General features: G+C 37.2%; 1 protein-coding gene across 1 annotated transcript in view; it reads left to right on the top strand.

Annotated features, from left to right (window-relative positions):
- LOC150078015 (sodium- and chloride-dependent GABA transporter 1-like) overlaps positions 1-14,054 on the top strand; it is a 175,419-nt gene that overhangs the window by 18,440 nt on the left and 142,925 nt on the right. The window contains exon 2 of the mRNA XM_090384431.1: positions 9,760-9,872. Coding sequence (XP_090240557.1) covers positions 9,760-9,872 — 113 coding nt within the window. The remainder of the gene's footprint in view (positions 1-9,759; positions 9,873-14,054) is intronic.

A 14,054-nucleotide genomic window follows, 5' to 3' on the forward strand; every position in this document is an offset into this window, starting at 1 on the left:
AAGGTACAGGTCTTAACATCAAAAGAGGAGACTTTGACAGTTTGACAGTGAACTGGGCTAAGGGATGGCGAATACATTTGAATTATGGAATATGTAAAGCAAAAATCATGGTATCCATGAATGCATATACACCTTTAAGATAATATTGCAGGAGAAAGATGCCAAAATGGATGACTGAAGATTTGTTGTTATGGGGGTTTGATGGTGCATAAGCTGCTATGCTATAATGCGCCTATTCATTTATAATGTAAGGAAATGAGAAACTTTCATAAAATCAGAAATGATTAAAAAGTTCAGTTAGCTTAAGATAGTTGAAAAATTCAGAAATATTTGCTTTGTCACCAATGAGATTTCTCTAAAGTTATTGGTTTATAAAGATTTACCAGTGATAGCAGGATTGAAGTTCTGTCTAGTCTATAGTAGGTGCAGTCAAGGAAAATGTGTTTAACAGTCAGATTTATATAACAATGTGGACACTGTGGTGATTATCTCCCGTGAGTAAATAAAGGTGGGTCAGATGAGTATGACCTATTCTTGCCCTTGAAAGGACTATTTCTTCTTGTCTTGATGTACGGATACTGGAGTGCCAAATTTTCAGATAATGCTTAAACTGCAAGAGTTTATTATTAGTTTGAGAGTGCCAGATTGTTGTTCATTCTGATGCAGCATGAATGATTAGTGCGTAGTATGGTCTTCGGTATGTCTGGTCGAAATTCTTTCAGTAAATTCGGTAGAATCTGTACTAATGCTCAGCCTATGCTTCACATTATTAATAATACTGTTTAGAAATTGATTTCTATGAATTAATGTTACTTTGTTATTGTCCGTTAATGTTACTGAAAATAATTGCATTTTTTCAATAGCATCTGAGGCTTCTAACAACTTTTTTTCCTTTTTGAGGATCTTTTAAAAATTCCAAGTAATGAATTGTTATGACAAATCAATATGTCTGCATGTACTATTGTCGTATCTCTTTTTTGCAATGACTCTGAAAGAATCGATAGCTCAAACGATACATCGTAAATCAGGGCTAAATTTAGAACAAACCATTTGGATGAAATTCGTTTATATAATCCGTTGAACATGGATTGTTCAGTTTTGTTTCGGTTGTTATCTTTACTGGCATTTTCAAAATGATGGCATAAAGATGCAAAATTTTGCTAAACTGCTGATACGGTCCTAAAGGAGCTGGCCACCCACCTTACATTAAATACCTGTCCAATCCTTTTAATTTCTTCGCTGATGCTGGTAGCGCAAGTTTCTATTTCTCTCTGGTTTTTTGGAGATTGATTGTATAAAGTGTACAGCTTGTCCATAAATATTTGAAAATGGTTAATTCCCTGAACTTCTGATGTTGCATCTCCAACTGATAACTGAAGCCGATGGTTTAAACAATGATCAAATTTGGATATTTTTATAATAATTTATATCCAACTCCAGATTTTCTGTCCAACATAACACTTGCCCCATCGCTTGTGAAAGAAATTAAATAGTGTTTTAAATAATATTGTCATCAAATCCATATTTTTCCAAGACATTTTAAGAGACACGCTGTTATTGTGAAAGCTGTTTGATCTGACAATTCAATTAAATCAAGAAACAAGTAATGTGGATCTTTCATTTTATTGGTTTCACATTTTAAATAAATAATCAGAGTAGATTTCTTGTTTAGAGTGGCAGACTCATCAATGAGAATTGATAAGTTTCAACTTATGTCTACAATTTGTTGGCACAATTTTAATTTCATTTGCCTTTCAACATGCTCTATTATATTAGTAGCACGTAATCTTGAACGCAAACCATGAGCAATAACAGTGCTATTCAATTCTTGAAGTTGTAACAACTCAAAATGGTCAGAATATGGTCGATCATGTTTTGCAATATAATATACAGTTCTAAAAACCTTACAGGTACTAGAAATTTCGGAGTCATTCATTTGAGCAATTACTGCTTCTAAATGTTGTTCATTTGCAGCTTGCAAGATTTATTTCAGCCTGTATATGTGAAGTACTTTTTGAAAGTTCATAAATTTTCTTATGCAACGATGTCAATTGTGCACTTCTATCTTTGCCATAAGATGATACCACTACCAGGCTCCATTCCTTTGAAATGCTAACTCCCTGCATTTTAGACGGCCTTAATTTTTTTTACAGCAGCACAAGTCAAACATCCTAATTTTCCGGCATCGCATGTAAGCAAGGATATGCTTTCTTCTCAGTCCACATGTCAGCATTCCAAATGTGGGGCCAATTAAATTTCAATTCTTTGTCACTGTTTCCCTCATCTTTAGATCTTGATGGAAAAGAAGAGGTCATGTCATTATCATTTCCACATGTTTGTACATTTTCTTGCATAATTTTCAGTTTTTTATCAAGATATCTATTTAATGTTGTTTGCTTGCATTTTTCGCTCATTTCGGATTAAATGAAAATGTCTTCTTTTAATTTTTAAATACTGAAATTAAGTAAATTTAAATTTATATATTTAATCCTGTAAAAATTAATTTTTACTTTAGAAGAAACAGTAATAAATAAATTAAATAATCTAAATAGTAGAGATTGGTCATTAACTCACATGTACATATAGATAACATACATATATGAATGACAAAAAAAAAATCCTCTACATCGTTCTCTAGAAGACTATATAATCATGTCACATCGACTATACAGTAAATGAATCGGACCTCAGACTCATGGTTCATACAACCAGTTCTAGCGGTCAGCTCATGGTGAATCAAAACGCAGTGTTTGCACGCATCACATTCATTGGATATATTTATCTAACACATTGTACTTTAGTAAGAAACGTTTAAGTTTCATTGCGAAATTTATATTTTTGTTTTTAAATAAATTTTTAAAGAAATCTATTAATTTTAAAGATTACTATTAATATATATTTTTAATAGCAATGGGTAAAATAGATATTATTTCTCCCTCCCCTTTGCCATTGTTTTATAATATAAGATGTATAAATTTAATGATTTTCTATTATGACATTTAGAAAAAAGGTACTGGATCGTCGTTCCAGTGCATTCCAGCCTGAATACACCACTGGCTGCACCTACTTGACTGTCAGATTTTGAACCATCAGTGTAGATTTTAGTAAAGTGGGGATACTTTTGTGTGTGAGAAAAATGTAGTTGTTGGTTATTAATAATTGTTATAGAGCCTTTACCCCATTGCCCAAAGTATTTATCACAATAAAGTGTGAAGGTAGTCCATAGGGAATCCTGATCTTTTGATTATCTGAGGATATCATCAAGTTTAATGTACCAGCTTTCTGTTAGATTCTGCAGTCTGATTCCAGCAGGCCGAATTGTTCTGGGTTTATTTGCATAGTGAGTTTTCCACTGAGGATCATGTAGTAGTGGCCAAACAGGATGGTAGACAGGCTTTTAATCTTAGCTGAGTAGTTCATCAACAACATCTTTCTTCTGATGCTAAGTGGAGGTTCATGAGCCTCAACATAAAGACTTTGAACTGATGATGTTCTGTATGCACCTAGAGCTATCCTAAGAGAGCTGTCCTCTGGTCTGAATCATGACTCAGACCAGAGCAGCAAAGCAAAAGGCTCAAGCTAATGGAAGTGCTGTGGCTCAGAGCAGAACTGAGGGGGGCAGTTGTCCTCTGACTCACAGCCTTATAAAATGCGCTGTTTGCTTGATGTTTGCAGAGCAATCGGGTACGGGACATGATACTGCCAAGGGGGTTGTCTTTGTGTGTGCACGATGCAAGGAGTGTATGATATCAAGCAACAACTCGGCGTTCTTGTGGGCATATATGAGAGCTTGAAGGACAGGGTGGATGCCCTCGAAGAAACTAAATTGAGGGGCCCATCAAGCTCTCAGCTGCCCACATCAACGCCAGAGCTTGCACTTGGGCATCGCGTGACACAGAGACAACCCCCAAGGCAGAATGCGCTGGTCCCGAAGGAACTAGTAGTTGTTGGTGACTCTATTGTCAGGGAAATGGGGAACATGCTGTGTAAAAAAGATAGGTGGAACAGGACCAGGGTATGTCTGCCAGGGGCAAAGGTTGATGACGTAGAGCGAATATCATCTTTTAAGGGCACAAAAGGTGATATAGTTGTACACGTTGGCACTAATAATATTAAGAGTAGGAGACCGGCAGAATTACTTAACAAGTACAGGTCACTGTTGAACAAAAGCCGAGAATTAGGGTTGAATTTGAAAGTGTCTGCAATTCTGCCCAGACACGATAGGAGGGAGTATATGATGAGAGCCTTGTCGATCAATTCGGCCCTGGAAAGATTGTGCAAGGCTCAAGGTGTAGAATTTTTTTTCAGCTTGGACTGTGGGTTTCCCATCCCTGTAGAAGCAATCTCTAACAGGAGAGATTGCTTCTACAGGGATGGGATACACTTAAATAGAAAGGGTGCAAGAATATTTGCTGATGCTATCGAGGCAGTGTTAGGTGGGTCGGAAAACTGCTAGCTTGGGGGGAGACAAGGACCAATAGATTGACAGTAGCCACTGGCAGAGGTGAAAGAGATTCTTGCACTGCTTCTATTAGAATGAGCAGAAGCCTGGAAAACAAGATGCATGGTATTTCAGAGACTGCTGGGAGCCATTGCGGTACAAGTAAACACATGGGATGTGTTAGGGTAGCTAAGAATAGAAACAGGTGCAGGTATACTTGCGTGTACACCAATGCTAGGAGTTTAGTAAATAAATTTGATGAATTTGAGGTATTGCTCAAAACATCAAAGGCAGATATTGTTGGGATATCAGAGACGTGGTGTCACACAGATATAAGGGATGCAGAACTGCAATTTGGGGAGTACAACGTCTACAGAAAGGATAGACAGGATAGGAAGGGGGGGAGGGGTTATGCTATTAGTTAAGAAACACATAAAAACTGACATAAAAAACTGAAAATTAATGGAGGCACTGGTTAAAGAAGCACTGCAGGATCATTTAGACAAGACTTCAGTTATAGCTCAGACACAGCATGGTTTTGTTAAGGGGAAGTCTTGCCTGACCAAATTGATTGGATATTATGATGCAGTCACAAAAGAAATGGATGCAGGGAATAACTTTGATATTATATACTTGGATCTTAGAAAGGCTTTTGATACTGTTGCACATGGAAGACTGCTACACAAATTGGAGCAGTGTGACATTGGAGGCAAATTGCTGCTATGGATAAAGGGGTGGTTGAGGGGGGAGAAGACAGAGAGTGGTAATCAATGGACACTGCTCATCGTGGACTAATGTTATTAGTGGAGTCCCTCAGGGCTCAGTGTTGGGTCCATTATTGTTTTCTGTATTTATAAATGATATTGATGATGGTATATCAAGCTTAATGTCCAAGTTTGCAGATGATACAAAGGTTGGCAGGGTTGTCAAGGACACTACTGACACTATGCTGCTGCAACAGGATCTGGAAAGGTTGAGCAGATGGGCTGAGAGGTGGCAAATGAAGTTTAACATTGACAAATGTAAAGTACTACACATGGGAAACAGCAACCCCAGAGCAACGTATCAACTCTGTGGTACTACACTGACAGTGGTAGAGAATGAAAGGGACTTGGGGGTGGTTGTGCAGGCAGATATGAAGTTCTCTGAGCAGTGCAGATGGGCTGCAAGAGTAGCTCATGGAGTATTGTCAATGATATACAGGAATTTTTCCAGCAGGGATAAGGAGGTGATTATTCCATTGTATAAGGCAATGGTCAGGCCACACCTAGAGTACTGTATACAGGTCTGGTGGCCTCATTTCAAGAAGGATGTAGAGCTGCTGGAACGAGTACAGAGAAGGGCAACAAGATTAGTGAATGGAACAAAGGGGTGCTCTTACGAAGAAAGGCTTAAGTTTTGCAAATTACAGTGTCTGGAGACTAGGCACCAGCGAGGTGATCTGATAGAGGTGTATAAAGCCTTGAATGGTTTAAGCATGCTCAATGCTGATGGGATTCTTCCTCTAGCTCAGAAAAATCACCTGAGAGGGCATAAATTCAAATTGAGGAAAGACAGATGTAGGATAGACGTGAGGAAATTTGCCTTTAGCCAGCGGGTGGTTGGTTGGTGGAACAGACTTCCATCCCTTGTGGTGGAGGTTGACAGCCTAAATAAGTTTAAGGCTTAGCTGGACAGGTATTTGGAATGAACAGAGGGGTGAAGTGGAAGTGGGTTTTTTTTTTTTTTTTTTTGGCTGATGCTGCATAAGCTTGCTTTCTTGCATCAAATGCCTCTACTAATGCTAATGCTAAAGAGAAGAATGTTGGATGGGTGCAAGATGAGGCAAGGTGCTCTCCCTGGCTGAGTCATAAACAGGTGCTCCGTAATCTAACCGAGATCTAATTAGGGACTTATATAAGTGGAGTAGAGTATAACTATCTGCACCTTAAGATGTACTGAAGATAACCCGGAGTATATTCATTTTCTTTGTGCAAGTGGTTCTTAGATATTTGATGTGTCCCTGAAAGTGCAACTTCTTATCAAAAATTAGCTCTAGGAAGCAAATACCATTCACAATTGGCCAAGTGCAACTCAGGTTCAGGACGTATTCTGCACTTGGTACAGAAATGTATGGCTAGATTTGTGGCTTGACAGTTTGTATCCATTTTGTGCCATCCGTAATTCAGTGTTGTTAATGGATATTTGTAGATGTCTCTCAATATAGTTCATATTCTGAGAATGGCAGGATATGGTAAGATGATCTGCAAAGAGATAGTCAACAGTGTTTGGAATGCTGTTTGTGATGTTGTTTATTCGTATTGCAAACAGAGGGTGCTAAGAGCAGAGCCTTGTGGGACTCCTTCTTCTTCTTGTATGTATGTTTGAGATAAAACCTGCCGGTACCTAACTTGGAAAGATCTGTGCCGAAGCCAGCTTTGAATAAAATATGGTAAATGGCCTCTCATATGAATAGAATGGAGATCTCTTAGGATATCATGGTGCCATGTGGTATCAAAGGCCTTCTCTATATTGAGGCATATCATGACAAGATGTTGGTTTCTGATGAATGCATTTCTTGTGTATGTTTGATTTGGCTTTTGTCGTTGGGGTTTAGGGAAGATCTATTCTTTCGAAAGCTAAACTGATTATTACTGGTTATGTTTTGGGATTCGAGGTACGAGGTGAGTCGATGGTGAACCATTTTTTCCAAAGTCTTACTCAGGCAGCTGGTTTAAAAAATTGGTCTATAGTTAGGAATCGAATGATCTTTTCCAGGTTTAGGTATGGCTATTATATAAGAATGTTGCCAGAAAGTGGGGAATATATGTTCTGAGAATATCCTATTGTAAAAGTTTAGCAATGACAATAGTGATTTCTGATTGAGGTGTTGGAGCATTATATTGTAGATTCCATCAGGACCAGGAGAGCTATTTCTTGAGGTATATATAGATTCTTCCAGTTCAGATATCATGAGTGGTTAGTTATGGGGTAAAGGACATTTAGTTTTGAAGTTCAGCTTCCTTTTCTCACTTCAGCTTTAATTTTTTGAAAATATGGTTGATATGCAATTGAGGTGGACAATTAACAGAACGCCGTTCCTAAGGCATTGGCAATTTCCTTAGCAGATGAGTTCTCCTTCCCATTCCAATTAATAATAGGAGAAATAACATATGATATTTACCATTTAGCTTCTTTATTTTGTCCCAGATTATTTGGGTATCAGTATCTTTGTTGGTAGGCGCCTCCGTAGCTAGGTGGGAAGGAGCAGCAGTGCGTAGCACACACTTCTTGATTAGACCGGGGTTCGAGCCCATCACTACCAAATATGGAGGATGCAGAAAGGTCAGGGAATGACCACTGCATATCCCGGAGCAATATGGCCTTAGTTGTTGATTCAGGAGGCAAATTTTATCCAAGGATCTTTTATTGCCTTCCGCCAGATATAATGAGCTTTGGTATGCCAATAATTTCTTATTTGAGACTGTGGGATGGTGGCTTTTGCAGCTGTTAGTATCCGCATTGTGATATGATCGGTGACAGTGTCAATAGCAGAAGACTCTATGATGTCATCATCAAAAGATACATGACTGCTAAATTTCGTTCAGTTTGATTTGGAAATTTTCCATTTTGTTATTATTATTATTATTATTATCTGTTAAATTATTTTGCCTTGTTCTATAGTCACTCATTTGTTACTGTCATCATTTTGTTTATCTTAATATGCATAACCATATTAAGGTATATAATAGCTGGGAGTATACAATGGCTCTGACATATTTTGCTGCAATGCCTTTGTCAGAGATGTAATACAGGTGCTGTTTCGCTAGTAGTTGTAGTAGACATTAGTAGTTGCTTTAATGGATTTACCGCTCAACTCAGTTTCAGAATAAATATAAATACCACTATAAAAAAATTTTTTTTTTGGAAACTTCTTTAATCTCCATTTATCACATTTTATAAAAATCTCTCTTATTTTGTTTTAGATCTCTATACAGGGTCTCTTTCTTTGACTTGTTTACTTCAAACCTATATTATTTCCCAAATGTGATAATTACTTGTCTTTATCCATTTTCTAAGATATTACTACTCAGATCAAACCAAAATTCAAATTTAAAGGAAAAAAAAAAAAAAAAAAAAAAAAATTATTCCCCCAGTATTTATTATTTAGCTGTAAAAATTCATTTCGCTATATTTATATTGGGTATAGGTAAAATTAATACTGATACAGGAAACTCTGTAAAATGGCATTTTACAAATTTTAAAGACTTCCAGAATTCTTTAAAATTTATCACATTTTAAAAAAAAAAATCATCATTTTACAATCTTGAAAATATTAAAAAAGGCAGTCTGGCACTTATATCAATGACTGCTTTGTCTTTAAGAATCTGTGCAAAAAAGGGTAATTTTTATTATCTTTTAGTGCCATCTCTTATTCTGTAAACTTAGTACAAATTGTTCTTTGCAAATTATGGCTTTGGATTCATACAGAGCTTGTGTGAGTTGGTGATGAGTTTGACTGACATAACTTTAGAACAATTGAGAACAAAGAGAGATAGAATTGCCCAGTAACAGCTGGGAAAATGTATTTTCCCAGCTGTTACTGGGAAAATACATTTGATGTGCACAGCAAGGTTTTTACTAGTATTATAACTACTAATATTATAACGTACAGCTTGTCTTTACTAATAACGTACAGCTTGTATTTACTAATATTATAACGTACAGCTTGTCATCTGCATGGGAAGTTATAATGATGGCAAAAATGAAACAGCATAAATTGAATTTCTCCACAGTACATTATTAAAATCAAAATGTCATGATGTAAATTGATAAAGATTGCACATTTTATTATAATTATTACTTAAGAAGAATGGTTATTTTTTTTATCCTCCAATAAGAAATTATTTTTCTTTGAAGCACATTCATTGATATTCTCTTTGATGTCATACCAGGCATGCATTTTAAATTGACATTAAAGTACACGATAAGGTTTGCTGTTATTTTTTCGTATTGTAATTTGTTGATATTTAAAAAATTGAACTGTTAGTTACATCTGTAATACTAGCATTACAAAAATAGTCATTATAAATGTTTACAAATAAGTTCAGTTGTTATTACTTACATGCTCATTGAAATGTACTTCTCCAAAACTGTTCAACCTCTCTTACCTCTCCAGAAATCCAGAAAATTTTTAAATCTGTCATCTCTCAATCCCTGAAGGTAATAGATTTTAAAGTTTACTGCATTACAATTAGTTCTTTGAGTTAGTTTCATATTTTTAATAGTAGTAATACTGTAATTTATACTACAGTGTTTTTTTATTTATTTATTTTTAGGTACTGGTCTAGCATTTATTGTATACCCAGATGGTATTAGCAAAATGCCTGTTTCAACTTTGTGGTCACTACTCTTTTTCTTTACCTTATTTATTTTGGGTATTGATTCCCAGGTAAGCATTTTATACATTTTAAAATCTGATGAATATCCCTAAACTTTGCCAAGTTGATATGTATAACTATATATTTTTTAAGATAGGACAAAAATAAGCAGAAAAACTTGTTATAAAAATATGATATAAGATTTACTTTTGAAGTAGTAAAAATTGTCAAGATTTACATTTAAAATTTTGCGCTTGTGCTTTCTGGTGTTTCCACCCAGATGCGTATGCATGCAGGAGCTACTAATATTGGTCAGACAAAGTTTTATGATTCATTAGGTGTTGTTGCATCATGCAGGTATAGTTGAGCATCATTATTTTATTAAAATTACGTTTATGCTCAGAAAATTGCTAGGGAATGCCACAAAAAGCTTCATAAACCAATAGGTGATAACATTTAATCATATCAAAGGTGATTTCATATGTTCAGTTTTCCCTTGGCATTAGAATGTCAATTGGAGCTGAAAGGAAGCGGATGTGCAATTTCTGCTCATAATGAAGGCAGCTGCTGTGATTAACTGTCTTCCCTCCATTCAGCTTTGCTTTGAGCAGGCTTCCGAGTCTCTGATAGTACTTTTTGGTCAGGCAAGCCTTGATTTCCTTGTTTTCTAACTGCTGAGCCTGCATCATCCCTAGGCATTGGTGGTATATTTCTGTCTATCCCGTGTTTTCCGATAATTCTGTAGAAGGCACTTTTGTCTTCATTGAAGGTTCAGTTTATTTTCATTGTTAGCTCTTTTTGTATTGGCATAGTCCCTTGCTGAGTGTGCTGGGTCTGTTTCAGTGTGTCTAAGTACAGTAAACCCCCGCTATTCGCGGGGGTTATGTTCCTGAGAAATGCTGCGAATACCGAAAACACGAATACTGAGTTATGGCTCCCATAGTAATAAAGGGGTTCCGTTCCAAAGTATGAAATATATAAGAAAAACTAGTCTAAAATTTTGTCTCTGTATGTATTATATGTACCTGCATAATATGACTATGTACATAGACAGTACATAGTGAAATGCAAGCATAAGGCATCAAAATGAAAATAAGAAACAATTTAATATTAAATGTAATATTTATTAGAAATTTCAAACCAGTGCCTTTGCTAGCTAAAACACTTATCCTGCCAGTGCTATCACCAGTTTCGCTAAAGTGTTGATAAAGGAGTTTTGTCCTTTCACGAATGATGAGTGAACTTAACGGAATTTTATTTTGAGTTCGGTCTTCTATCCACAGATTTAAAGCTTTTTCCATTTTTTCTAATTTAACATCACGAGTTACAGAGCAAATTTTTGAAGTAATTAGCGTGTTTTCACGGACACTACGGTGGATTTTTCTTCCGATCTCTTGATTGAATGTACCGTTGACTCATTGATTTTATAATGTTTTGCCACTGAGGAGACACTTTCACCATTAGAAATTTTGTCTAATAACTGAATTTTATTCGCTAATGTCATCACCTTCTTTGATCTTTTCACAATTCCCTTGTTATTCGTAGCGATATTTTTGTAGGGGTTAGAAAACAATTTGTCCACAATAACGTCACTTTCTTCCGTTAACACACTCGAAAAAGTCTGTTTTCACTAACACACTGCAAAACGATGTATTTTTCGCTTTTGTAAGCATATCAATTTATAAATTGATATATAAATTGATAAATTTATTCAATTTATAAAGCGCATAGCACATACTGAACAAGGATTAGCGAGAAACATCCACGCTCGCGATTTTGTCACCCCTCTCCCCCCACCCACTGAGCGCTGTTTTGACCGGGAAAGATAATTTTAGCCACGCCCATGTTTTTTTTTTTTTTTTTTGGCGGAAAATGTTCACGGCGATTTAAAATTCAACTTTTTTAGGTTTAATTTTATATTAAATCAGCAACCGCGAATACGCGAAACCGTGAATAAAGATACCGCGAATAGCGGGGGTTTACTGTATTCTCCTATTCTCTGATTTTTGGTCTGTTGACTGTGGATGCTGTCTCTCTTGAGGATGCTCATCACTTTTGAAATCAGTTTCTTACTCCTATTATGTCATTGGTACTGGGTCAATTGGCCTATCTCGACTTTTACTTCTTCTATCTTCTGCTGAAGTCTTCTTTCCCAGGCTGGCGGTTCCTTATTTTGCGATTCTTCTGCTGCTGATCCCATGTTTCTTTTCCATATATCCTAGTGGCTGCTATGGCAGCACAGTATACGGCTGTGTGGATAGCTTCCAGTTTTGCACCAGTGTTGTCGAGGTAATGTAGTTTTATTTAGTGATTGAGGTTTTTAGTTGGTCTGTGACTCTACAGGATTCTATTAGGTCTCTGATTCAGTATCACGTTTATCTCTGTGGGGTCCATTCCTTCTAATTGTGTTAGGGCCTTCTTCCACTCGTCTTCTATTCTGGTTATCATGACCTTGTCTCTTTCCCACTTCAGTTGCTCTGAGTTGTATTTCTTCTTGCTTTTCCTCCTCTGATTCCACGTTGTCCATATTCTTTGTTCTTTGTAGTTAATAGCTTACATCCATTTTTCCAGATTTTTTTCCAAGATTGCAGGGGCTATCAGGTTTTTCGTGACTATGGTCCTTCTCTGGTCCATTATTTGCTGTTCAGTGACCTGGATATCTGGGAATTGTTCCAACTTGGTATGAAGTTTCTACCTGTACATTGTTATGTCGGTCTCTAGCTTGGCTATTTTGTCATATGCTTGCATGATGTACATATTTATTTTGATGCTCCACTTCATGCATTGGTGTTTTCCTTCCTTCCTTCCTGGGTGATCACTAGTGCAGTTGCACAGGAAGCACTTCCAGTTGGTTGGGCTGGTTGGTCTTGCCCTTCTTTTGTGGTAGCCATATGGAGGACTGCGCCACTTACTCCACTGTCTTCAACTTCGGTTTAGCTTTGGATTACGTCCAGTGGTAGAGTTAGTCCTTGGGAGTGGTACCAGATGGCCCAACTATCTGCATTAGCTGTCATTTCGACTATGGGGAAGGTAGGTTTGCTGAAGCAATTTTGGCAATGTTTATTTTGTTTTATTATTATTGTTATATATATTTTTTTATTTCTCCCTGATTGGGGATTCCACCTTGTAACGGGTATTGCTACCAAGTACACAGGGTGGTTGTTGTTGTTATGTCTGGTGTTACTGTTGGTTGAGGAACTCTCTGACTATCTTACAGGTGTTCAGGATTGTAACTTTCGGGAGTTCCTTGTAGGTGTTCGATGGGAGACCTATTGCTGCTAAGCTATTATTATTATTATTATTATTATCCATATGGTGCAAGGAAGCCTGAGGCTTATGCTGCACCAGCCAAAAAAAAATTTCCCTTTTACCCTGAGAGAGAGAGAGAGAGAGAGAGAGAGAGAGAGAGAGAGAGAGAGAGAGAGAGAGAGAGAGAGAGAGAAGTAGAAAGGAATCACCAAGTAAGAGAAGAATGATGATATCCAGCTCAGGACCCTGGGCATGCCAAGCCATACTCACCAGATGTGAGCCCCTGGGGGTAATTATGTAGGGTCTTTGGCACCATATCTGGGGCCAAATATGGTTGTTAATGGACATGATGATTGGGATGGTCGTTACTTGTTGTTGTTATTTTTATTATGCCAGTCTCACAGTATGATGGAGATGCATTCAATTCTGCCAAAGTGGGACTTGAGCCCGTGTCCATCAGGCTGGTAGTCCAGTGTCGTAACCACTAGGCCATCATGCCCATCATTATTATTATTATTATTATTGCTCTTATATTATTTCTCCCCGATTGGGGGTTTCACCTCGTGACAGGTATTGCTACCAAGTACACAGAGTGGTTGTTGTTATGTCTGGAGTGTTACTGTTGGTTGAGGAACTCTGACTATTCTACAAGTGTTCAGGATTGCGACTTTCTGGAATGCCTTGTAGATGTTTACTGGGAGACCTATTGCTGCCAGGCTGTTATGTAGGGTTTTTGGCATCATACTGTTGGTTGACACGATGATCGGAATGGTTGTAACTTGTTGCATATGCCACATCTCTGATCTCCTGTCTTAGGTTCGTGTACTTCCTGATGTTTTCCACATGGGTTTTTTGCAGGTTGCCAGTGTTGGGTACCGCTATGCCAGTCAGATAGGTAGCCTTTTTCTTCTTGTCTACAAGGGTTATATCTGGTCTGTTGTGTGGGATTGTCTTATCCGTAATTATGGCGTGGTCCCAGTACAGCTTGTGGGTTGGAGTCTCTA

Source organism: Mastigoproctus giganteus, chromosome 11 (genome assembly GCF_048544385.1).
Source record: "Mastigoproctus giganteus isolate SK-2022 chromosome 11, ASM4854438v1, whole genome shotgun sequence".
Lineage (NCBI taxonomy): Eukaryota > Metazoa > Arthropoda > Arachnida > Uropygi > Thelyphonidae > Mastigoproctus > Mastigoproctus giganteus.